The 25,511-nt window shown below is 38.5% G+C and overlaps 1 protein-coding gene across 1 annotated transcript in view; it reads right to left on the reverse strand.

Annotated features, from left to right (window-relative positions):
* The window catches only part of CAMSAP3 (calmodulin regulated spectrin associated protein family member 3), a 259,283-nt gene extending 239,778 nt beyond the window's left edge, over positions 1-19,505 (reverse strand). The window contains exon 1 of the mRNA XM_053718091.1: positions 19,056-19,505. Within this exon, the coding sequence (XP_053574066.1) occupies positions 19,056-19,167 (112 nt within the window). The 5' untranslated portion in view covers positions 19,168-19,505. The remainder of the gene's footprint in view (positions 1-19,055) is intronic.
* Positions 19,506-25,511: the final 6,006 nt, after the last annotated feature.

Genomic DNA, 25,511 nt, shown 5'->3' on the forward strand with positions numbered 1-25,511 from the left:
TTTAGTCCCATAGTAATAACAAAAGAATGTCATCACGTCAATCCATTTTCAGTACTTATTTCTAAAAGCTCTGTGCTCACCATGTATCAAGCAATGTAATATCAAAATGTGTGTACACTACAGCAAATTATATATATGCAAAATTTACATTTATAACAATTACCTTAAATGGCCATTTAATACACTATGCAATAGCACTTAATCTTAATTTAGAAAAAAACTTTTTTTTTTTTTTTTTTTTTAAAACTTCTGCATATTTCCCTGTATCATTTGACAGCTATCAGCCAAACAGACTCATATGTACACACTGAACTTTTGATGAAAAACTTGAGATCCACTCTCTATCACAATTAAGTGTTTCTCAATCAGTAATCATAAATGTCCGGTGCAGCACCGTAGAGACCACCCTCTGAAGGTCTCAGAGTACAAGACAACAAAGAGCAAGGTGGCACACGGTTTGAAGGTTATACCTTTATTAAGAGCAACGTTTCGGGGCACCTGCCCCTTTCTCAAGCTAATCACTAATACACAATATATACTGTATACTGTCAGGGTATTGCAGTGCTCTGTGGCCCTCTCTGCATCAGCCAGCGATGATGCCGATCGTTGGTGGTGTGGGAGGGATAGGATGGAGGCGGGTGGGCGGCCAATCGCTGGTGAAGTTCCGGTTCAGGGTGGATGATGGATCCTGGTGCGCGCGTGAGGGGCGGGAGCGGGTGGAACCGCTACAGTGCATGAGTGCAAGGCAAAGTGTAAAGGAAGGAGGGAGAGGAGAAAATAAGTGTTGGGTAAAGGGATCTGGGAAGGGAGTAGGGTATTGAGGGGAGGGGGGTCTGCTACACTACAGAAAAACATGTGTGTGTATATATATATATATATATATATATATATATATAATATATTATATTATTATTAATATATTCTGCAGTGTTGGATACCTCCTTAGCCCCAACCTCCCTGATCCCTCCCCCCTCTACCTATCTGCCAGTACCCAGTTTGGTAAAAATTCTGATAGAGATATAGATAGATATATAGATAGATAATTTTAGTACTGGCAAACTTTCTGCCAGTACTTAAGATGCCTGTGACAATTGTAAAGTGGGGGAAGGAAGAGAGCTGTTTGAGAAGGGTCAGGGAGGGGTCAGAGAGGGATCAGGGGGTGGGGGGATGTGTCAGGTGGGAGGCCGATCTCTACACTAAAGCTAAAATTAACCCTACAAGCTACCCAATTAACCCCTTACCTGCTGGGCATAATACTAGTGTGGTGCGCAGCAGCATTTAGCGGCCTTCTAATTACCAAAAAGCAATGCCAAAGCCATATAGGTCTGCTATTTCTGAACAAAGGGATCCCAGAGAAGAATTTTCTACCATTTGTGCCATAATTGCACAAGCTGTTCTCTAAATAATTTCAGTGACAAATTTGTGAAAAAGTTAAAAAAAAAAATATTTTCCATTTGATCACATTTGGCGGTGAAATGATGGCATGAATTTTTTATTATTATTATTATTATTAATTTATAAAGCACGGACAGATTCTGCAGCGCTGCCCATGGGTACAAGGATAACAGTACAGTGGGGAAATAATACGATAAGACACAAAATTTTACAGACAAATACAGGGGGAATTGAGGACCCTATTCCCGTGGGAACTTACAATCTAGACGGGTAGGAGGATTGGAAACAGGAGGTGGGGACTGCAGAGGTGAGAATGATATTAGTGAGGAGATAGAGGGCAACTGTTAATTAATTGAAGTTAGTTTGTTGATAAGTTGGGTGATAAGCTTCCCTGAACAGAAAGGTCTTTAGGGAACGTTTAAAGCAGGAGAGGTTAGGGGCAAGTCTGACATCTCGAGGAAGTGTGTTCCAGAGGGTTGGTGCCGCACGAGAGAAGTCCTGTAGTCTAGAATGAGAGGAGGTGATGGTAGAGGATGAAAGACGCAGGTCGTTGTTGGATCTTATGGGACGGGCAGGAGTATATTTGTTGATGAGTGAGGACAGGTAGGGTGGGGCAGCATTGGTGAGGGCTTTGTAGGTCAGGGTGAGAATTTTGAATTTAACTCTGTTGTGAATGGGGAGCCAGTGAAGGGACTCACAGAGAGGTGCAGCAGAAACAGAGCATCGAGAGAGGTGGATTAGCCTGGCAGATGCATTTAGAATGGATTGGAGGGGAGAGAGGGAGGCCAAGTTGTTACAGTAGTCAAGTCGGGAAATTACCAGGGAGTGGATGAGCCGTTTGGTAGTTTCAGCACTCAGAAACGGACGCATTTTTGAGATATTGCGTAGGTGGTTGCGGCAGGATGAAGAGAGCAGTTGAATGTGGGGAATGAAGGACAGATTTGAGTCAAGCGTGACTCCGAGGCAGCGGACTTGGGGTGATGGGGAGATAGTGGTGCCGCCAACAGTGATAGAAAAATTAGAGACTGGAGTGGAGCTAGAGGGGGGAATTAGAAGTAGTTCGGTCTTGGACATAATTATTTTTATTTTTAGGTGGTGAGAGGCCATCCAGGAGGAAATGCCAGATAAGCAGTTGCTGATGTGAGAGTTGACAGAAGGAGAGAGTGCAGGGGTGGAAAGGTAAATCTGGGTATCATCAGCATAGAGGTGATAGCTGAAGCCATAGCTGTTGATAAGTTTACCCAGCGAAGAAGTGTAAATAGAGAAGAGTAGAGGACCCAGGACAGAGCCTTGAGGTACTCCAACAGACAGGGGCAATAGAGAGGAAAGAGTCACCAGCAAAAGAGACAGAGAAGGATCTGTTAGAGAGAGAAGAGTGAATCCAGGAGAGGGCAGTGTCACAGAGACCAAGAGAACTGAGAGACCGTAGGAGAAGGGGATGGTCAACAGTGTCAAAGGCAGCAGATAGGTCAAGTAAGATGAGTATAGAGTAGTAGCCTTTGTTATTAGCAGAAATGAGATTGTTAGTAACCTTGGTGAGGCAAGTCTCAGTTGAGTGTTGGGGACGGAAGCCAGATTGCAGGGGGTCGAGCAATGAGTTGGAGGACAGGAAGTGGGTTAGGCGATTGAAAACTAGTTTTTCAGGGAGTTTTGAAGCTAAACTAAACTGCAGGGGAGTGCGGGTCGAGGGTGGGTTTTTTGAGGATGGGGGTGACCTTTGCATGTTTGAAGGAGGCAGGGAATGAGCCGGTAGAAAGGGATAGGTTAAATATGTGAGTAAGAGCCGGAGTGAGGGTGGTAGACAGAGGAGGAATTAGATGTGAAGGAATAGGGTCAAGTGGGCAGGTAGTGAGGTGTGAGGAAGACAAAAGGGAAGCCACTTCACTCTCAGTGGTTGGGAGGAGGGTGCAGAGAGTGGCAGAGGAGGTGAGATTGCAGGTTTGTGTTGGGATGTTTCCTCGGATTGCAAGTGTTTTATTGTGAAAATAGTCAGCAAGGTCTTGAGCACTGAATGCAGATGAGGGGGGTGGTGCAGGTGGGTAGAGGAGAGAGTTGAAAATATGGGCCTAGATATATAACAAAATGGGCCTAGATCTGTACTTTGAGTTGTCTACTAAAAAAAAAAAAAAAAAAAAAAGATTCCTGACAGATATCAGTGTTACAATCTAACTATCGCTAGTTTTGAAAAAGAAATGGTTTAGAAATAGCAAAGTGCTACTTGTATTTATTGCCCTATAGCTTGCAAAGAACATGTTAACATTTGGTATTTCTAAACTCAGGACAAAATTTAGAAACTATTTAGCATGGGTGTTTTTTGGTGGTTGCAGAGGTGTAATTTTTTCCAATCATAATTTATATAAAAAAATATATATATATATATATATATATATATATATATATATATATATATATATATATATATATATATATATATATATATATATATATATATATATATATATATATATATATATATATATATATACACATACACACACACACACACATATACACACACACGGCGAGAAAAAAGGTATATAATAATAATAATAATAATAATAATAATAATAATGTGTGGGTACAGTAAATGAATAAGAGGAAAATTACAGCTAAACACAAACACTGCAGAAATGTAAAAATAGCCCTGATCCCTAACGGTTAGAAAATTTAAAAATGGTCTGGTCACTAAGGGAAATGATAGGGCATGCAATTTTAACCCCTTAATGACCGAGGACGTGCAGGGTACGTCCTCTTAAAAAAGTCACTTAACGACCAAGGACGTACCCTGCACGTCCTCGGTTTGGAAAGCAGCTGGAAGCGATCCTGATCACTTCCAGCTGATTTCCGGTTATTGCAGGATGCCTCGATATTGAGGCATCCTGCAATAACATTTTTTACCCCTCCGGTGCAGAGAGAGCCACTCTGTGGCCCTCTCTGCACCGGACATCGATGGCCGCATTCGTTGGTGGGTGGGAGCTGAAGTGGGAGGTGGGTGGGCGGCCATCGATGGCTTCTTAGTTAGAGAGGGGGGCGGGATCGGTTGCGGTATCGCCGGGGGCGCGCACGGGTGCGCGCGCGTGCACGGGGGGTGGCGGGCGGGCGCGTGCACGGGGCGGGAGCGGGTGGGAACCGCTACACTACAGAAAAAAGGTACAAGTTGATTGTCAACTTATTTTTTTTAAAACATCTAAGGGATCAGGAAGGGGTGGGGGGTTGGTATTGGGGGGGGGGGGAAGCTACACTACAGAAAAGGGACATTTTTTTAATATATAACAGCATATTTTTCACTAAAATGGGTACTGGCAGACAGCTGCCAGTACCCAAGATGGCGCACATTAAGTCAGAGGGGGAGGGTTAGAGAGCTGTTTGGTGGGGGATCAGTGAGGTTGGGGGCTAATGGGGATCCTACACATAAGCATATGTAAATATGCTAAAAAAAAATGCACAAAAAAGCCAAAATTCTCCTTTTATTTTAGTACTGGCAGAGTTTCTGCCAGTACTTAAGATGGCGGGGACATTTGTGGGGTAGGGGAGGGAAGAGAGATGTTTGGGAGGGATCAGGGGGTCTGATGTTTCAGGTGGGAGGCTGATCTCTACACTAAAGCTAAAATTAACCCTGCAAGCTCCCTACAAGCTACCTAATTAACCCCTTCACTGCTAGCCATAATACACGTGTGATGCGCAGCGCCATTTATCAGCATTCTAATTACCAAAAAGCAACGCCAAAGTCATATATGTCTGCTATTTCTGAACAAAGGGGATCCCAGAGAAGCATTTACAACCATTTGTGCCATAATTGCACAAGCTGTTTGTAAATGATTTCAGTGAGAAACCTAAAATTGTGAAAAATGTAACATTTTTTTTAATTTGATCGCATTTGGCGGTGAAATGGTGGCATGAAATATACCAAAATGGGCCTAGATCAATACTTGGGGTTGTCTACTACACTACACTAAAGCTAAAAATACCCCAAAAAGCTCCTTACATGCTTCCTAATTAACCCCTTCACTGCTGGGCATAATACACGTGTGGTGGGCAGTGGCATTTAGCGGCCTTCTAATTACCAAAAAGCAAAGCCAAAGCCATATATGTCTGCTATTTCTGAACAAAGGGGATCCCAGAGAAGAATTTACAACCATTTATGCCATAATTGCACAAGCAGTTTGTAAATAATTTCAGTGAGAAACTGAAAGTTTGTGAAAAAATTTGTGAAAAAGTGAACGATTTTTTGTATTTGATCGCATTTGGCGGTGAAATGGTGGCATGAAATATACCAAAATGGGCCTAGATCAATACTTTGGGATGTCTTCTAAAAAAAAATATATACATGTCAATGGATATTCAGGGATTCCTGAAAGATATCAGTGTCCCAATGTAACTAGCGCTAATTTTGAAAAAAAATGGTTTGAAAATAGCAAAGTGCTACTTGTATTTATGGCCCTATAAGTTACAAAAAAAGCAAAGAACTTGTAAACATTGGGTATTTCTAAACTCAGGACAAAATTTAGAAACTATTTAGCATGGGTGTTTTTTGGTGGTTGTAGATATGTAACAGATTTTGGGGTTCAAAGTTAGAAAAAGTGTGTTTTTTTCCATTTTTCCTCATATTTTATAAATTATTTTATAGTAAATGATAAGATATGATGAAAATAATGGTATTTTTAGAAAGTCCATTTAATGGCGAGAAAAACGGTATATAATATGTGTGGGTACAGTAAATGAGTAAGAGGAAAATTTCAGCTAAACACAAACACCGCAGAAATGTAAAAATAGCCTTGGTCCCAAACGGACAGAAAATGGAAAAGTGCTCTGGTCACTAAGGGGTTAAACAACTTTACAATTTACTTTTATCATTAAATTTGCTTTGTTCTCTTGGTATTCTTTTCTGAAATATAAACCTAGGTAGGCTCATATAACATTGTGCTCACTCCCATGTAGTTATTTATGAGTCATCACTGATTGGCTAAAATGCAAGTCTGTCAAAAGAACTGAGATAAGGAAGCACCAAACAGTCTGCAAAGGATTAGATACAAGGTAATGACAGAGGTAATATGAGGGTGCATTTCACGCTCTAAGAGTAAGAGAAGCTTATTTTTTGTAGAGCCAAAATACACGAAAATGGCGCAAAATAAATAATTCAATTATATTGTAAAGTTATTTCATTACACATAACTAAACAGTTTATATAAAAAAAAATCTCAAGATGTTTACAGTCCTTTTAATAAAAATAGAGACACTTGTTCCACACAAGAAACTATGGTGTCATGGCTAGATCTTCCAAGAACAGTGCAGACAAGTCCTATAGGGCTAAAAGACACATTCAATTAGTGCACTCTCTATACTCCCTGTGAAATGGGTTCTAAGGTTTTGACTTAAAGTGATTGTAAACGAAGGAATTAGTGCCCAGTAACAAAATATAATCTTAAAAACAGAGGCACTTCAATTCATTAACGTTTACAAAGACTCTTATTTATTAAAATACTTAACATTGCGTTATGGTAAACGGAACGCTGATCCTCTGCCCGCATCTCCTGCTTTCTTTAGCAAATGAATGACGAATGCAGCTTCCTCCAATCGTTGCGTGCCCCACAAGCTGGACGCTAAAGGGGGCACACAACGATTGGAGGAACCCGTATTCATCATCGATCTGCTAAAGAAAGGATGAGATGCGGGCCGAGGATAGGCGTTTTGTTTACCATAAGGCAAAAGGTAAGTATTTTTAAAAATAAGCGTCTTTGTAAAATTTATTGAATTAAAGTGCCGCTGTTTTTAAGATTATTTTTTGATACTGGGCTTTAATTCATTAAAATTTACAATCACTTTGACAAAACATTACACTATGGATACAAACTCTTAAAGGGTCTCTTCCTTTCCGAGTCCCAAACTTGAAGACACACAATGCATGTCTTAAAGACAAGGGTGACACAGGCCTTTTGGAGAAAGATCTTGACAGGATCATGGACCTATTAACGTGTCCAAATGCTGTAAATAACTCTTCCAATTGCTTTATATCTAGCTTTGTGCTTGCAAGAAAGTGCCAAACTTTCTATGTTTCTACAAATACATAAGCACACAATTTCATAAATATATGTTCATTAATATTTTGATCAACATCTCCACACATATTTCCATTAAAGGGACACTGTACCCAAATTTTTTCTTTTGTAATTCAGAAAGAGCATGCAATTTTAAGCAACTTTCTAATTTACTCCTATTATCAATTTTTATTCGTTCTCTTGCTATCATTATTTGAAAAAGAAGACATCTAAGCTTTTTTTTGGTTTCAGTACTCTGGACAGCACTTATTTATTGGTGGATGGATTTATCCACCAATCAGCAAGGACAACCCAGGTTGTTCACCAAAAATGGGCCGGCATCTAAACTTACATTCTTGCATTTCAAATAAAGATACCAAGAGAATGAAGAACATTTGATAATAGGAGTAAATTAGAAAGTTGCTTAAAATTTCATGCTCAATCTGAATCACGAAAGAAATTTTTTGGGTACAGTGTCCCTTTAATACTGCCAAGTTTGAGGTTATGCCATTACATAGACGCTACTACTTCATGTTGATTTAATTCAGAATTACCTAAGACATCTTTTAGCAACAAAGAAATTGTGTGTTGTTCATAACACAAAAAAATTGCATCACTCAAATTCAGTGACAAAACAAAATAATTAAATAAATATGCTAAAACGAATGTTTACATCATGCTTAACTAGACAAAAGGAAAGAGAAATTATTTTCAACAATTTAATACAAACTATTATTAAGACTTTATTTCCCACTATGCTTCGATTTATATATCACTAGACATTGCTGGTCACATGACCTGCAATATAGTTCATAGCAAATCACTAAAAATAATATGTTGTCAAAGTGCTTAATTGTAGTTAGATCAGTTTGAACTAGAAAGCGCTAATCTGCAGGAGTACTAGAATTAGAATAGTCATTTCACTATTTATGCACGTTACTTTTTGCATTACGTTGCTATTTATATGATGTAAGTTACATATGATTTGCTTTGGTACATTATTGCATTATTAGTTTTTGGTGCAGGATGGGGAGGGACATAGCTTGTAGGGCAATATTTTGATACTGATGTAATGCAGTGTAGTATTTCAGTGCTGTGTAGAGAGTTAAAGGGACAGTCAGTCAGCTCAAAAAAAGTTATTGTTTTAAAAGATAGATAATCCCTTTATTACCCATTGCACAGAAAACAGTTATATTAATACACTTTTTACATCTGTGATTACCTTGTTTCTAAGCATCTTCTGACGGCCCCCTGAACTGAACTTCAAATGAGAAGTAGATTTTTTTTCTGACAAATTTCAAAGTTATCTTTATTTCCACTCCTCCTGTATCGTGTGACAGCCATCAGCCAATCACAAATGCATTTACATATATAATGTGAATTCTTGCACATGCTCAGTAGGAGCTGGTGGCTCAAAAAGTATAAATATAAAAATACTGTGCATATGTTGTTAATAGAAGTAAATTGGAAAGTTGTTTAAAACTGCATGCTCTATCTGAATCATGAAAGTTTAAATTTTGTCTTGATTGTCCCTTTAACTCAAGATAATAAGACAACATGATTAGATGGCACAGAGCCAGAAGCAGAGTATTTGGGGGGTTATCTACTGAGGGGCAAGATGCAATGAAAGTAATAATGCTCTACTGCAGTGTATTTTAAAACAAGATACTGTGGTATGGGAAAACATTTTAGGACAGCATTAGTGGATGGTTATAGCACACAGTGATTTTTGTTTAGTGATGTTGTTTGAGCATATGAGTGATACCACAAGGATGTAATGTGTCATGCATTCAATGACGTTATTGATATCAATTATTTTCCTTAAGCACAATGTCAGAGAATAAGTAGTCTGCTTATATGCTCTCTTACACAAAGAAGCATCTCCCTATTATATATCTGACTTCAATCTTTTCCCAATATGCAATTATCTTTGAACAATGCAAAGTACCAAATGTATGATTTGGCCTCCCTGGGAATCATCAGTGACATTCAGCTAATCCAACTAGATAGTTTAAAGGGACAGTATACACTCATTTTCATTTGTATGTAATAGGCACTACTATAAAGAAGAATATGCACAGATACTGATATAAAACTCCAGTATAAAACCTTTTAAAAACTTTCTTAGAAGCTCCCAGTTTAGCAGTCGGTGAGCTTAGGCTGAGACACTCATTGAAAGGGGGTGAAAAAGCAAGACAAGCAACCGCCCAGGGTCCAGCGCTTTGGGAGCCCCGCACTGTCAGGAGTGAGAGTATGAGAAGATGAAATGTACATACTGTATTTAGTTTATGAAGAAGTGTTTAGTTATCAGGAGATGTAAAACAGTGTTATTCTTTATATAGGTAACACTGAATGTTGGGGCAGGGCATATGGGGGAGGGAAATAAAAGCGCTGGACTGTGGGGTCCCCCAAATTTGTCTTGCCAGGGCCCCACAAATGTTAAGGGTGTCCCTGGGTAAGGTCCACCACACTGAACAGCAATTGCTTTCTATTTGCAAAACTACTTCTTGTTAACCGAGCATATTATTGACTGAAAGAGAACCCGAATACTGTGAACTCCTGTGCGCTTATATACTTGCACCTTGCTTTTTTGAATATTGATGTTTAATACTTGACTGTGCTTTTACATAAACTAAGATTGTTACACTGGCACGAAGGAAACAGCTGCTCCAGGTCTGAACACTGTAAGGGCTAGATTTATCAAGCCCCTGCGGCAGCAAGTTCTCACAAGAACTTGCTCGCCGCAATTTATCAAGCAGCGGTCACCAAACCGCTGCTTCCCTAACATCTTCGCCACCTCTACTGTGGCGAAATTAAATCTCCTCAGTCGAGTCCGACCGAGGAGATTGACAGCTCCTGCCCGCGCGTGATTGGCTGTGCGCGGGCAGGGGGCGGGATTGCACGCGAGTGCAAAATTGCGCTCGTGTGCAATGTTAATTACCTGCGGGTAATTTTGCCCCGCCACAGGCGAGCTGAGGCGTACAGGGGCGCGTATATGTGCCCCTGTACGCCTCAGCGTTGATAAATCTAGCCCTAAGCATCCAGGGGGGCAGGTTCTTGCTGCAGAATACAAGCACTAAAGCAGAAATATGCAGTCACACTCAAAAAAATCTATATGATTGTTATACTATGTGAGCAAAGTGGCAACAACTTGACATGGAAGAGGGAGTGTCTAATGATCTATGGGAAAATACATATGTGAGTAATTGTGTTTTGTCGCAAAAAACATACTTCATGCAGAATTGTATCTGAAGATTATTTGCTTTTAATTTACACATTCTTACAAAAATACCAAAAAGAAAAAAAAACAAAAAACACAACACTTGTTAATGCTAAATAGCAGTGCAAAAATAGTACATGTAGATGAGACAAAAAAAAAAAAAGGAAGAAACCCCCCCCCCAAATAAACTTTAAAACCTTAAAGGGACACTGAACCCAACTTTTTTTCTTTCGTGATTCAGATAGAGCATGCAATTTTAGTCAACTTTCTAATTTACTTCTATTATCAAATTTTCTTCATTCTCTTGGTATCTTTATTTGAAATGCAAGAATATAAGTTTAGATGCCAGCCCATCATCCACCAATAAACAAGTGCTTCCCAGGGTTCTAAACCAAACAAATAGTTTCGATGCCTTCTTTTTTAACCTCTTAAGGACATGTGACGGAATTTTTCCGTCATAAAACAATTGAGCAAACTGAAAGCTGTGTCCTTAAAGGGTTAAATAAAGATAGCAAGAGAACAAAGAAAAATTGATAATAGGAGTAAATTAGAAAGTTGCTTAAAATTGCATGCTCTATCTGAATCACAAAAGTAAAAATTTGGGTTCAGTGTCCCTTTAAATTCACCCAGATTTTAAAAATGGGTATACACATACCCTCATTAAAAAACATTTTTAAAAGTTTATAGTCCAAAAAAACAAAATCAAGGCTGCTGAGGTGTCTGAGAATATCAATGAATATTCCATACAAGTGGATAAAAAAAAAAGCTCTGGAGAAATGGCCTTCAGGCATGTGTGTGCTGAGGTATGTCTGAAATAATTTTGTTAGATTTTGATCACACTAGTATCCATCTGAAGTAGGGTTACCATCTTAGCCATGTTTTTCTTGACACTTATGAGTTATACATGCTGTAGGGTGTGCAGATAGGAACATGAATTTCCACCCTGGACAGCACACAATTAGTGAGCACTATTTATATTCCTCCCTGCACAACCTGCAGCATGTATAACTCATAAGTGTCAAGGAAAACATGGTGGAGATGGCAACCCTAATTCAGAGTAAGACTGTAGCCCTTGAACCTTTTTGTGACAATAATTGTGGTTATTACCCACATTTGTGGGGCTCACCTAATCATAGTGGTAATTACTATAGGGATCTTCTTAACTCACAGAGTGTGCTACAATGGGCTTCTCAGTTGTAGGCCAGTTCCCCGTTGAAGTGGACTAGTGCGTGTTAGTGAATTTTGAAATGTGATCCACTTGTGTGGAATATTCATTCATATTCTCAGACACCTCAGCAGTCTTGATTTGTTTTTTTTTTGTACTATATTACTTTTTAAATGTTTTTAATGAGGGTAACTATGTATATACCCACTTCTAAAATCTGGGTGAATTGAGAATTAAGTTTTAATTTTTTTCTCTTTATTTTTGGTCTCATTTACATGAACTCTACCCACTTGACCCCTACAAAAGCTATCCTGTACACGACTATGTTTACAGCGCTGCGAAATCTGTTGGCGCTCTACAAATACCTGATAATAATAATAATAATAATAATAATAATAATAATAATAAACTATTTGCACTGCTATTTAGCATTATCAAGTGTGTGCCTAAAAAGGTGTTTCCTTGTTTGTCTTTTCAGTATTATTCTTCGTTCTCTTGCCATCTTTATTTGAAAAATAAGACATCTAAGCTTTTTTTTTTAGTTCAGTACTCTGGACAGCACTTTTTTATTGGTGGATGAATTTATCCACAAATCAGCAAGGACAACTCAGGTTGTTCACTAAAAATGGGCCGGCATCTAAACTTACATTCTTTCTTTTCAAATAAAGATACCAAGAGAATAAAGAAAATTTGATAATAGGAGTAAACTAGAAAGTTGCTTAAAATGTCATGCTCTATCTGAATCACAAAAGAAAAAATGTGGGTTCAGTGTTCCTTTAACTCTTTATATGCACCAGACACCCCCCATCTGTCTCATTTGCATTGCATGCATGAGACAATTTGGGTCTGAATCGATACTGATATAGGACTATTTGCTTATACTCAGAACCTCTTTTTTCTGTGTTATATTCTTACAAGTGTCTATTGGTAAGTTTACTAGCTATTTGCTTGCTCATGATATGCTATACATGTTGTAGAGATCCCTATTAACTAGGGTGAATCAAAAAAGCTGTACAAAACTACACACTTTTTCTATGACATTCAGAACCTGGAAAAACAAATTTTGCAAAATTAGTGAAGAAAAATGCCTTAAAGGGATAGCAAAGTCAAAATTAAACTTGCATGATTCAGATAGAGCATGTTCTTTTAAGACGCTTTTAAATTTACTTGTATTGTCATTTACTTTGTTCTCTAGGTATTCTTTGTTGAAAAGAATATGTACATATCCTCAGAAGCAACAATGCTCAGTGGTGATTGGTGGCAGCACAGGTGTGTCCCTTGTTATTGGCTCATCAGATGTGTTCAGCTAAATTCAATTATGCATTGCTACTCTGGAGCGGATTATAATGTGTTAAAAGCCTATTTAGGGGTTAAACCCACAGCAATAGCGCAACAATAAAATATTAGTATAAAAATTAAGGAACATTTCAGAAGCCTTAAATAATGTCACTAACTCCTAAATCAACAAAAAAAAACTAGGAGAGTAGAGAGAGATAGTACAAGATATAGAAAGAGGGAGATTTTATTTATATCTACCAGAAAATACCAAAATGTTCCTATTAACACATTGGCCATCGATCATTACTAACAAATACATAGATTAAATACATCAGTTATTACATTACTATCCAAGATGATTTTAAAGGGACAGGAAACCCCATGTTGTTCTGTCATGAATCAGATCAAACATACAATTTTAAACAACTTTCCTATTCACTTCCATAATCTAATTTGGTTTTGTTCTTTTGGTATCAATTGTTGCTGCTGATTGGTGGCTGCACAAAGATTCCTGTTGCCATCGGCTTACTGATGTGTTCTGCTAACTCCCAGAAGTGTATTGCTGTCATTCAATAAAATACACCAAGAGAATTAAGCAAAATTGATAAAAGAAGTAAATTAGACAGTTGTTTAAAATTGTATGTTGTGTGTCCCTTTAACTTATCTGGAGCACTAATGTGCTAGATGAGCTGGTTATAAAGTATTTATGTGCAAATATAGTATCTGTTCTTTCCATCAGTTACATAGTTTTTTTATTCCAACAAGTAGACAAACCATCATAAACTCATACAAATGTTCAGTTGCAAGAAAACATAGAAAAACCAATGTTGCCAGGGAAAGTGAATTCAATGTTTACAGCATTACCTCAGATAATCAACGAGTGTTAAGATAAGTAAATCAGGAAAGAAACCCAACTTTGTAAAAGAGAATGGGTATGTGTAGAACAGGTCACAAGAAATAAGGGCAGTTCCCTTGCCAGGATATTACTCTGTTTTGGTGGAATAAAAAGTTTATTTAAAAAAAAGTTGGCAATTTAAAAAAAAGAAAAGAAAATAATAATAATAATAAAGAAAAAAAAAAAAAAGGCAACTATTCCTTTCTACACCGGTTACACAGAGAATTGCAACACTCAGCACACATTGGGGTAAGTTTACCATCCCTGCAGGCAGGTTTGCAGTTTTTTTTTCTTCACAAGTTTTTTTTAATTTTTTTCACAATGTTGGTTAACACAACAGGATCTGCACTACATTATAATAGCTTAAACCAGCACCTGACAAACTCAGACACCAGGGAGATATTGACTAATTAAAAATAGGCCCTGGAACCCTGGTTTATAGTCCCCAAGGCACCTATGGGTGCCCCATGCTTCTCACTGGCATCCACCAGCCACACCTAAAATGATTGGGTTTTATTGTTATTATTGGTAATATCTATATAGGTTGTAGGTTCAAGGAAACAAAACTGAACATTGGATATAAAAGTCAATCCAACATTAACATTTTAACACCGTTGGGACGTTCTATTCCGTCCTAACCACGCCGGGCTTTAGCGCCGTTAGGACGGAATAGAAGGCCCTAACCGTTTGGCTGTCCTGAAGCCAACAGCGCTTCCAAGATGCGATCGCGGTCTAGAGGGTGTGCCTAGCACCGTAGGGATCCAATCCCATTATTGAACTATTGCAATTGCGTGCACGATCACGGGATTTAAATTTGTTTACCTTGGAACGTTGTTCAGATGTAGACAAATTAACCCTGTCATCAAAGGGTTAAACCATTAGTGTGGGTTGACAAGAGGTTTCTTGCTTATAGATATATGCTAAATAATTAGAAGCCAGAAGTAAAATTCTAGGAACCATAGATACCTGTATGTCATAAACTAGGGTATTACTGGATTTGTCAATTTAGTCCAGCGCTACATAGATCCAAATGGCATTCGACACCTTTATCTTTAGATTTATTAGATGCTCTCCAACAAACAAGCAATGGTGGAAGAAATGTGCTTTAAACACATTGTTTATCAACCGCGGTCCTCAAGTACCCACAACAGGCCAGGTTTTCATTATAGCTGAACTAGTGCACAGGTGAAATAATCATCTAATGTGTTAGAGCAAGTTAGTAACCATGGTGTTACTGCTCAGCTGATTATTTCACCTGTGCACTGGTTCAGCTATAATGAAAACCTGGCCTGTTGGGTGTATTTGAGAACCATGGTTGAAAAACACTGCTTTAACACATTTCTCCATGCAAATTATTCACATAAACTGCCCCTGCTTTCAAGGGTAGTAGACATGCAAAGGAAGCCAAGCATTTGCTGTGCACATATATAAATAAGAAGCCTTGCAATATATTTAAAGTGAAGGTCAATTTTCATGTGAAAGTGCCCCGTTTTTTAAAAAAAAAAAAACTATTAAAAACAAGGGCACTTTCATTCATAAAAATGGACATTTCAGACTTTTTTTTTTTTTAAATATACTTTACCTTTTCTTCTTGAAGCCGCTGCAGTGCTTCACCAGCCCGTTGCAAGCCTCTTCATATGTCAGCAATGACGATTCCGGCATCCTCCAATCACAGCTTCCCCCCTGGGGTAATCATTGCCTGAGGCAACGCCGTGATTGGAGGAAGCCGGTTTCGTCATTGCCGGGTAAGTAAACCAGGAAGAAGCAGACGGGGCATCGTTTCAGAATAACAAAGTAAGTATTTTTAAAATACGGTGCTATGTCAATTTTCATGAATGAAAATGCTCCTGTTTTTAATAGTTTTTTTAAAAAACTGGGCACTTTCACATGAAAATTGCCTTCACTTTAAAGAGACATAAAACCCAATTTTTTCTTTAATGATTCAGATAGAACATACAATTTTAAACAACTTTCCAAATTACTTCTATTATCATATTTTCTTTGTTTTCTTGTTATCCTTATTTGAAAAGCAGAAATGTAAGCTTGAGTGTGCACGTTTCTCCAGCACTATATGGCATCAGTTTTGCAACAATGTTAAACATTAGTAGGAGCACTAGATGGCAGCACTATTTCCTGTCATGTAGTGCTTCAGGCATGTGCATACTACCTACCTAGGTATCTCTTCAACAAAGAATAACATGAGAATGAAATAAATTTGATAATAGAAGTAAATTGGAAACTTTTTACAAATTGTGTTCTCTATCTGAATCATAGAAACATAGACATTGACGGCAGATAAGAGCCATAGGCCCAGCAAGTCTGCCCTATATTACCTAACAGCATAAACTTATTTAGTTTGTAGGATAGCCTTATGCTTGTCCCATGCATTTTTAAAGTCCCCCACAGTGTTTGTTGCTACTACCTCTTGAGGAAGTTTATTCCATAAACCAATCACTCTTTCTGTAAAGAAGTGCTTCCTCAAATTACTACTGAATCTACTACCCTTTAGCTTGAGTTCATGAACCCTTGAAAGAAATTTTTTGGGTTTAATGTCTCTTTAACGCTGTTATATTCCGTCATAATTACACTGGACTTTAGAGCTGTTATGACGAAATAGAACGTAATAGCCAACTGCTGTCCTGAAGCCTACTGTGCTTCCTTGATATGATCGCGGTCTGGAGGGCGATCCTAGGGTTATAGGGATGCCCCCAGACCCGATCCAATAATTGAAATCTCACGATCGTATGCACGATCGTGTGATTTCAATTTGTCTACATTGCAACAGTTGTTCCAATGTAGACACTTTAACCCCCGGCAGGTAAGGGTTAAGTAATAATAATAATTATAAAATCACTCATGTAATTAACATATTTGGTCTACCTATGTGATGCATCTGAAGCAGACCTCACCAATGATAAATAAAAAATAAAAGTCACTATATGCTTTATTGAGGCATCTTCTGAACCTTGTAACTTTTAACTGGAACAACACGCGGCAACAAATTGATGTTCAAGTTACCAACAGCGGCTGGTCAGCATAGGGAGAGGGAGTATGGACCAAGATTATGGCCTCTGCAAGAAAAAAGAGACTCAAAAAGAGATTCAGAGGTAAAAAGACTTAAAATCCTTAAAACATAGAAAGGGTAATCAAGTACAATATATCATAATCAGGAACAAAAATATGACACTTAAAATATATGGCATTGGGCTACTGATTTTTCCCTTGATTAAGGAAAATGACTAATATTTCCACATATACAACTGGCTGTTTGTTGACTAGGGCAGTAATCCTCAAGGGTTACAAAGATGCCAGGTTTCCAGAATCTTTCTGCTTGAGCACTGGCAAATCAATAGCAATCAGTAGGATTAACCCACAAGCAGAGAGGTCTTTAAATCCTGGATTACTTGTAGTTATAACTGATAGGAAATGAACCCCCTGTTTATGTCCCTATCCGCTTTCCATACAATGGGAAACACTTGCTGTTCTCCCCATTCTTATAATTGCTTTATAGTAGAAATGAGGTCATAGCAGGACGGAGAAAGGAAGAGAAAGAGGGTTTGAAAGAACTGATGCATGCAAAAACGACATAAATTGTATCCCACATCTTAAGTCTGCAGAGAATTTACCTCTCACAGCAAGTGAGTAGGGAATCCACTTTGCTATGTTTAATTCATAGCAGAAGAACAAAGACAAAAATGACAGAGAGAAAGGGAGAGGCTACTGGTAAAAAAACAAAAACAGGCCACATCATTAAACAATAAAAAGCATCTCTGTACACTTAATAGGCATGATTCTGTGAATGTTCTACATAATGATAAATACACAGAACTCTAATGATACTGGAATATTTATAGACTTGGTAATAGGCACACAAGGCAATAGAACAGTGGCTCTGATACACTGACAGGCCAGATGCCAGCAGGTGTAATAGCTGGAAAACTCTAAGAATGCTACAGTCATGCTCCTTACTCAACTCTATGAGGTGACTGTCAAATTCCACCTTCTGGTCAGGGTAACCTCATTATAAAGCCACTCATCCAGTTTGTTGCTGTATGTAATGGTGAATAAACCAAGGTAATTTAAAATGTATCTAATGTACATACAGTATGAGGGCAAAATGTATAAAATAAAATATAGAGAGCAGATATGATATTCACATTGCATGTTTACATATGAAATGTAATTGTTAGCTAAACAAATGTGTTATTAGTTGCAACCTGAAGACACAAAAACAAATTATTATTTTCCTAACACAGTCTAAAAACAAGACAGCGTTTTAATCTAACCATATAAAATAAAATTACATAGTTGGACCCCTTTCTTTGACACACCCTATAAGAAGGATGAAACCATTTTTTTGGGGGGGGGGGGGACATGTCAAGCAACATAAAGACAGAGGTGTAGATAGGTGGGTGTATAAGAAAAGAAAAATCCTACATTTTAACTATGGCTTCTGCAAACAACCCTGAAGGTGTTTTGTAAGTTGGGAGAGGCCCCAATAAATCCCTTATAGTCTTAACTCCTATCTCCACCCCTTTGAAGAGAGATAGTAAGGAATTGGGTGTGAGAATAAGGTATATTATTTTCAGAGTAATAAAAAAAAAAGTATCCTGTAATTAAGGCAATGCTATATTTTTCAAAACATATGCTGCATTCCCCATAAAATTAAATGTGCGGCAGCTTAAAAGACATTATACATTTAATGTATTTCATCTGTTCATTAAAATCAAACATTTAAAATTACAAATACCATTATAACTGTATGATAGATAGAGATATATATATATATATATATATATATATATACACACACATTTCTCCCCAATATACTGTCTTCTGAAATATATACAAATATGGTATTACTGTATTTAAAATAAGGTAATAAAATACTATACACTTATTTTGAGCACACTGCATTTACATTAATTTGTTATATACCTGCAATAAATATGCCAATTTTAATGATATATATATATATATATATATATATATATATATATAAATAAAATACATACATATTCTCCAATATAGTTAGCTACTAAAAGGTGATTGCATGTACTGCCTTACCTCTTCCATAGCATTTGAATATCAGCCAGCTGAGAGAAGCAGATATCCTGGCCTGCTGTGCATCATATACATCCAAAGGTTTAATTTCTGGCACCAGAAAGCTCTTTTTCATTATTTTATTCCTTATAGTCCCTTTAAATGATATTACAGAAGATCCATCAGTGGGAGGGGAAATGGGATTCGAATAGCGTTGGGGTCGCAGGGAAATTGAGCAGCTTAGACAAACAGGCTGAGTGATAAGAATAACAAGGGCAGCTGATTGAAGTAAATGAATCGCTCAATTCGTCCACCACAAAAACAGTGCGGCTTTTATTGTTTTAATGGGGTGCACACAAAGCGCTGTCCTTCAGCACCACAGAGGAAAATCTAGGGGAGTAATTGAAGGGGGAATGCTGCATCCCCTCTCTAGCGGCCGCTTTCTCTTCCTCTTGCTGTCTCAGGTGCACTGGCTGTCTTTCTCCTCCCTTCCCCCCTTTCTCCTTCCCTCTTTTTGCGTGACCTCATAGGAGGAGGAGCTCTGCCTGTTCTTTCTAACAGGTAATTCCGAATAGACAATGGGGGAAGTGAGCCAAATCCTGGTAATAACAGTCTGATCTCACACTTTCTGAATCATAGCAGCATCCTATTATATAAATATATTTTCAGTATAATAGTAATTCGGTCCGTCCCTTCTTACAATACAGCTATGCAACGTCTTTATATTATGGGTTGTTGTTTTTTTTTTTTTTGCTACCTGTTCACTATATAAGCGAATATTGTTGTTTTTGTCCATAACCATAAATAATAATTATAACAATATCAATAAATATTGCCTATCCAAATAGCCTTTATTTTCAAAATATTTTTGTAACACACACACACACACACTCTAAAGGGACATGGTACCCCAATGTTTTTTTCCCTCATGATTCAGATGGATGATACAGTTTTGAAAAAGTTTCTGAATTCATTCTTATTGCATTGTTTGTTGAAGAGCATACCTAAGTAGGTAGTGTGCACTAGCCTGGGGTACTATATGCTTTTAACAATGTTATAAACTTTTGAGTACTAGATTGCAGCATTCTTTGCACAATGCATACAGCGCCATATAGTATTTCAAGCGCATGCACACTCCTGAGCCTGACTACCTGCTTTTCAACAAATGATACCAAGAGAATTAAGTAAATTGATAACAGAGGTAAATAAGGCCATTTTCTTTTTATTGTATGTATCTATTTTATTCAAGAAAGAAACATTCTGTTTTTTTTGCCCATTTATAGGGACTACTAAACATAGTAGATTAGCACAATCAATAAATGCATTATGAAAAGACAATGCAAAATCAACTACTTTGAATTTCAAATGAGTAGTAGATTTTTGTCAAACAAATGTCATACACCTAGATTACGAGTTTTGTGCAAAACAGGGTGAGTAACTAACACCAAAAAAGTGGCGTTATTTCACTCTCCATAGCGCTAGGTGGCAATAAGTTCCATACTGCACACAATCCAAGGGTTGCTTTGACACCTGATGTACTTTAACACCTGAAGTGCGGAATGAAAAATTTCCGTAACGCAACCCCATTGATGTCTATGGGGGGAAAACAAGTTATGTTTAAACCTAGCACCCTAACATAAACCCCAAGTCTAAACACCCCTAATCTGCTGACCAACATCGCCAACACTTAAATAAAGCCCCCGACACTATAATAAAGTTATTAACCCCTAATCTGCCTCTCCCGACATCGCTGATACTAATAAAAGTTATTAACCCTTATTCCGCCGCTCCCCGACATCGCCAACACTATAATAAAGTTATTAACCCCTAAACCATTGGCCTCCCACATTCCCGACACTAAATAAACCTATTAACCCCTAAACCTCCGGCTTCCCTCATCTCCGCAACTAAATAAACCTTTTAGCCCCTAAACCTCCGGCCCCCCACATCGCAAAACACTAAATTAAACTATTAACCCCTAAACCTAGCATCCCCTAACTTTAAATTAAAATTACAATATAACTATATTTAAATAAATATAAACTTACCAGTGAAATAAAAATAAAACTAACATTAAACTATAAATTAACCTAACCTTACTATTCTAATAAAATAAAAAAATACTACCAATTAAAAAATCTTTTTAAAAAAACCTAAAGCTGCGAAAAAAATTTAAAAATCTAAAATTACAAAAAACATCAAACACTAAATTACAAAAAATAAAAAACACTAAGCTTACAAAAAATAATAAAAAAAATTATCAAAAATAAAAACAATTACACCTAATCTAATAACCCTATAAAAATAAAAACGCCCCCCAAAATAAAAACACCCCCTAGTCTACAATAAACTACCAATAGCCCTTAAAGGGGCCTTTTGTAGGGCATTGTCCTAAGTTAAACAGCTCTTTTACCTGTAAAAAAATACAAAGTAAAACCCACCACCCAACCAACCCCCCAAAATAAAAAACGTAACTCTAAAAAAACCTAAGCTACCCATTGCCCCTAAAGGAGCCCCTAATTGGGTGATTTGAACAGCCAATAGGCAGGGACTGTATGAAGAGGACGCTCCGCGTTGGATGTCTTCGCCGCTCCGTTCCGTGGCGCCACCGGGATGAAGATAGAAGACGCGATGAAGATAGAAGACGCCCCTGAGATGGATGAAGATGTCGCCGCCTGGATGAAGACTTCTCGGCGCATGGATAGAGATGGATGTCGGGACTTCAGGAACCGTAAGTAGATATTCTGGGGTTAGTGTTAGGTATTTATTTTATTTTTTGGGGCTTTTTTTTTTCAGATTAGGGTTTGGGCAATTTGAAAAAGAGCTACATGCCCTTTTAAGGGCAAGGAAAAAGAGCTGAATGCCCATACAAATGCAATTTTAGGGGCAATGGGTAGCTTAGGTTTTTTTTAGAGTTAGTTTTTTTATTTTGGGGGGTTGGTTTGGGGGGTTGGTTGGGTGGTGGGTTTTACTGTTGGCGGGACTTTGTATTTTTTTTATAGGTAAAAGAGCTGTTTAACTTAGGACAATGCCCTACAAAAGGCCCTTATTACACTCCCAGTGGGTTATAAAAGAAATAAAGTAATAAAATGTTAATTTTCACTGTTCTCTCCAAGTATTGGTGATTGGTTTATGGACAGATGTAAGATAAAAGTAGCATGTATATGTACACAATGTGATAAAGTAATGAGATCTGATTATGCCTACAAGCTCAACCCATTTTATTAGGTTGTGGCTTTAAAACACAAAATCAGCTAATTCATATACACAAATAAGCCTTAAAAAAGCAAATTCTCATACATTTTATATGCTGCAGCTGGAAAAAAATTAAATTTATGCTTACCTGATAAATTTCTTTCTTTCTTGAAACAGTGAGTCCACTGATCAGCAATTACTGTTGGGAATATCACTCCTGGCTAGCAGGAAGAGGCAAAGCGCACCACAGCAAAGCTGTTAAGTATCTTAAATTCCCTTCCCACAACCCCCCCAGTCATTCTACCGAAGGAAAAGGAGAGAAACTAAATAACACAAGGTGCAGAGGTGCCTGAGGTTTATATAAAAACTGTCTGAAAACATGGAGGGCCGTGGAATAACCGTGTCAAGAAATAAATAAATTTATCAGGTAAGCATACATTTTGTTTTCTTTCTTAAGACACAGTGAGTCCACAGATCAGCAATTACTATTGGGAATCAATACCCAAACTAGAGGACACAGATGATTAGGGAGGGACAAGACAGGTAACCTAAACAGAAGGCACCACTGCTTGCAGAACCTTTCTCCCAAAAGAAGCCTCAGCAAAAGTATCAAGACAGGTATCCTTAACAGAAGGCACCACTGCTTGCAGAACCTTTCTCCCAAAAGAAGCCTCAGGCAAAAGTATCAAATGTATAGAATTTAGAAAAAGTGTGCAAAGAAGATCAAGTCGCAGCCTTGCAAATCTGTTCCACAGAGGCCTCATTCTTGAAGGCCCAAGAAGAAAAAATAGCCCTAGTGGAATGAGCTGTAATTCTCTCAGGAGGCTGCTGTCCAGCAGTCTCATATGCCAAACAAATAATACTTCTCAACCAGAGAGAAAGAGAAGTGGCAGTAACTTTCTGACCCTTGCGTTTTCCAGAAAAAAATGCAAAATAGTATCCAGCACACAGACACCCAGTGAGAGGAGAACAGTCCAAGAGCTACTGCCAAGCTCTTAAAATATATCAGAGAACAAGAAATGGAAATCCTCCTCAAGTTTCAAAGAACTTCATTTTATTTCATATCAGGAACAAAAAGAACACAACGTTTCGAGGCCAGTGCCCCTCAATCATGTGATAAAATTACATGCACAGTACACCTTACGTTTTCCAGAAAAGCAAACAAACAATGCAGAAGACTGACGAAAGTCCTTCGTAGCCTGCAGATAGAATTTAAGAGCCCGCACAAAGTCTAAGTTGTGCAACAAACGTTCTTTATGAGAAGAAGGATTAGGACAGAGAGAAGGAATAACAATTTCCTGATAAATATTTCTGTTCGAAACAACCTTAGGAAGAAAACCAAACTTGGTACGGAGAACTGCCTTTTCTGCAGGAAATATGAGATAAGAAGAGTCACACTGCAAAGCTGATAGTTCAGAAACCCTCCTAGCAGAAGAGATAGCAGTCAAAAACAAAACCTTCCAAAAAAATAACTTAAAATATCTATGGAATGCATCGGCTCAAACAGAGCTTGTGGCAAATCTTTAAGAACAAGGTTAAGGCTCCAAGATGGAGCAACAGTTTTAAACACAGGCCTGATTCTGACTAAGGCCTGACAAAAGGATTGCACATCTGGCACGTCTGCCAGACGCTTGTGTAGTAAAATAGAGGGTGCAGAGATCTGACCCTTCAGGGTACTGATAGATAAACCCTTCTCCAGGCCTTCCAGGAGAAAGGATAACATTCTTAGAATTCTGACCCTACTCCAATAATATCCTTTAGACTCACACCAATAAAGATATTTACGCCATATCTTAAGGTAAATCTTTCTAGTGACAGGCTTACGAGCCTGAACCTTGGTCTCAATGATCGATTTGGAAAATCCACACTTAGCTAAAATCAAGCGTTCAATCTCCAGAGAAATGAGATTTGGATGAAGGAAAGGCCCCTGAAGCAGAAGGTCCTTCCTCAGCTGTAGTCTCTGCAGAGGTAGAGACGACATCTCTAGTTAGATCTGCATACCAGATCCTCCGAGGCCACGCAGGAGCTATAAGAATCACTGATGCTCTCTCCTGCTTGATCCGAGCGATGACTCACGAAAGGAGAGCAAACAGAGGAAAGAGATAAGCCAACCTGAAGTTCCAAGGAACTGCCAGAGCATCTATCAGAAAGGCTTGAGGATCTCTCGACCTCAAACCGTACTTTGGGAGCTTGGTGTTCTGACGAGACCCCATCAGATCCAAATCTGGTAACACCATTTGGTTGTTAACCTGGAGAACACTTCCGGATGGAGTTCCCACTCCACGGGATGGAAAGTCTGTCTGCTCAGAAAATCCGCTTCCCAATTGTCCACTCCTGGGATGTGGATGGCAGATCAATAGCAATTGTGAGCCTCCGCCCACTGGATGATCCATGCAACCTCCTTCATGGCCAAAGAACTCAGAGTTCCCCCTTGGTGGTTGATGTAGGACACTGAGGTTATTTTGTCCGTCTTGAACCTGATAGACCGGGCTAGGGCCAGCTGAGGCCAAGCCATCAAGGCATTGAAGATCGCTCTCAACTCCAGAATGTTTATGGGGAGAGCAGATTCCTCCTGAGACCAAAGTCCCTGCACCTTCAACGAGTCCCAGACTGCTCCCCAACCCAACAGGCTGGCATCCGTAGTCACAATTACCCAACAGGGTCTCTGAAAACACGTCCCCTGGTACAGATGTTCTTGTGACAGCCACGACGGTAGGGAGTCACTTGTTGATTGATCCAAAACTATTCTCTGAGATAGATCTGTATAATCCCTGTTCCACTGAGCGAGCATGTATAGCTGCAGAGGTCTAAAATGGAACCGAGCAACCAGAACTTCCATAGAAGCCACAATCAACCTGATTACCTTCATGCATTGGGCCACTGATGGTCGTGCCGCCGACTGTAGGGACAGGCAAGTGGACAGAATCTTGGCTCTTCTCTCTTTCAGAAATATTTTCATTGATAGAGAATCTATAATGGTTCCTAAGAAGATCACTCTTGTAGCCGGAACAAGAGAACTTTTCTCCAAATTGACCATCCAACCGAAGAAACGCCAACAAGATCCTTGTATGAGATTCTGCTAGTTGCAAGGATAGCGCCTGAACCAGAATGTCATCCAGATAAGGTGCCACTGCAATTCCCCTGGACCGAATTACTGCCAATAGAGCTCCCAGAACCTTTGAGAAAATTCTGGGAGCTGTGGCGAGGCCAAATGGAAGCACTACAAATTGAAAGTGTTTGTCTAGATAGGCAAATCTCAAATATTTGTGATGGTCCCTGTGAATG

The sequence above is a fragment of the Bombina bombina genome, chromosome 6 (assembly GCF_027579735.1).
Source record: "Bombina bombina isolate aBomBom1 chromosome 6, aBomBom1.pri, whole genome shotgun sequence".
NCBI classification, from domain to species: domain Eukaryota; kingdom Metazoa; phylum Chordata; class Amphibia; order Anura; family Bombinatoridae; genus Bombina; species Bombina bombina.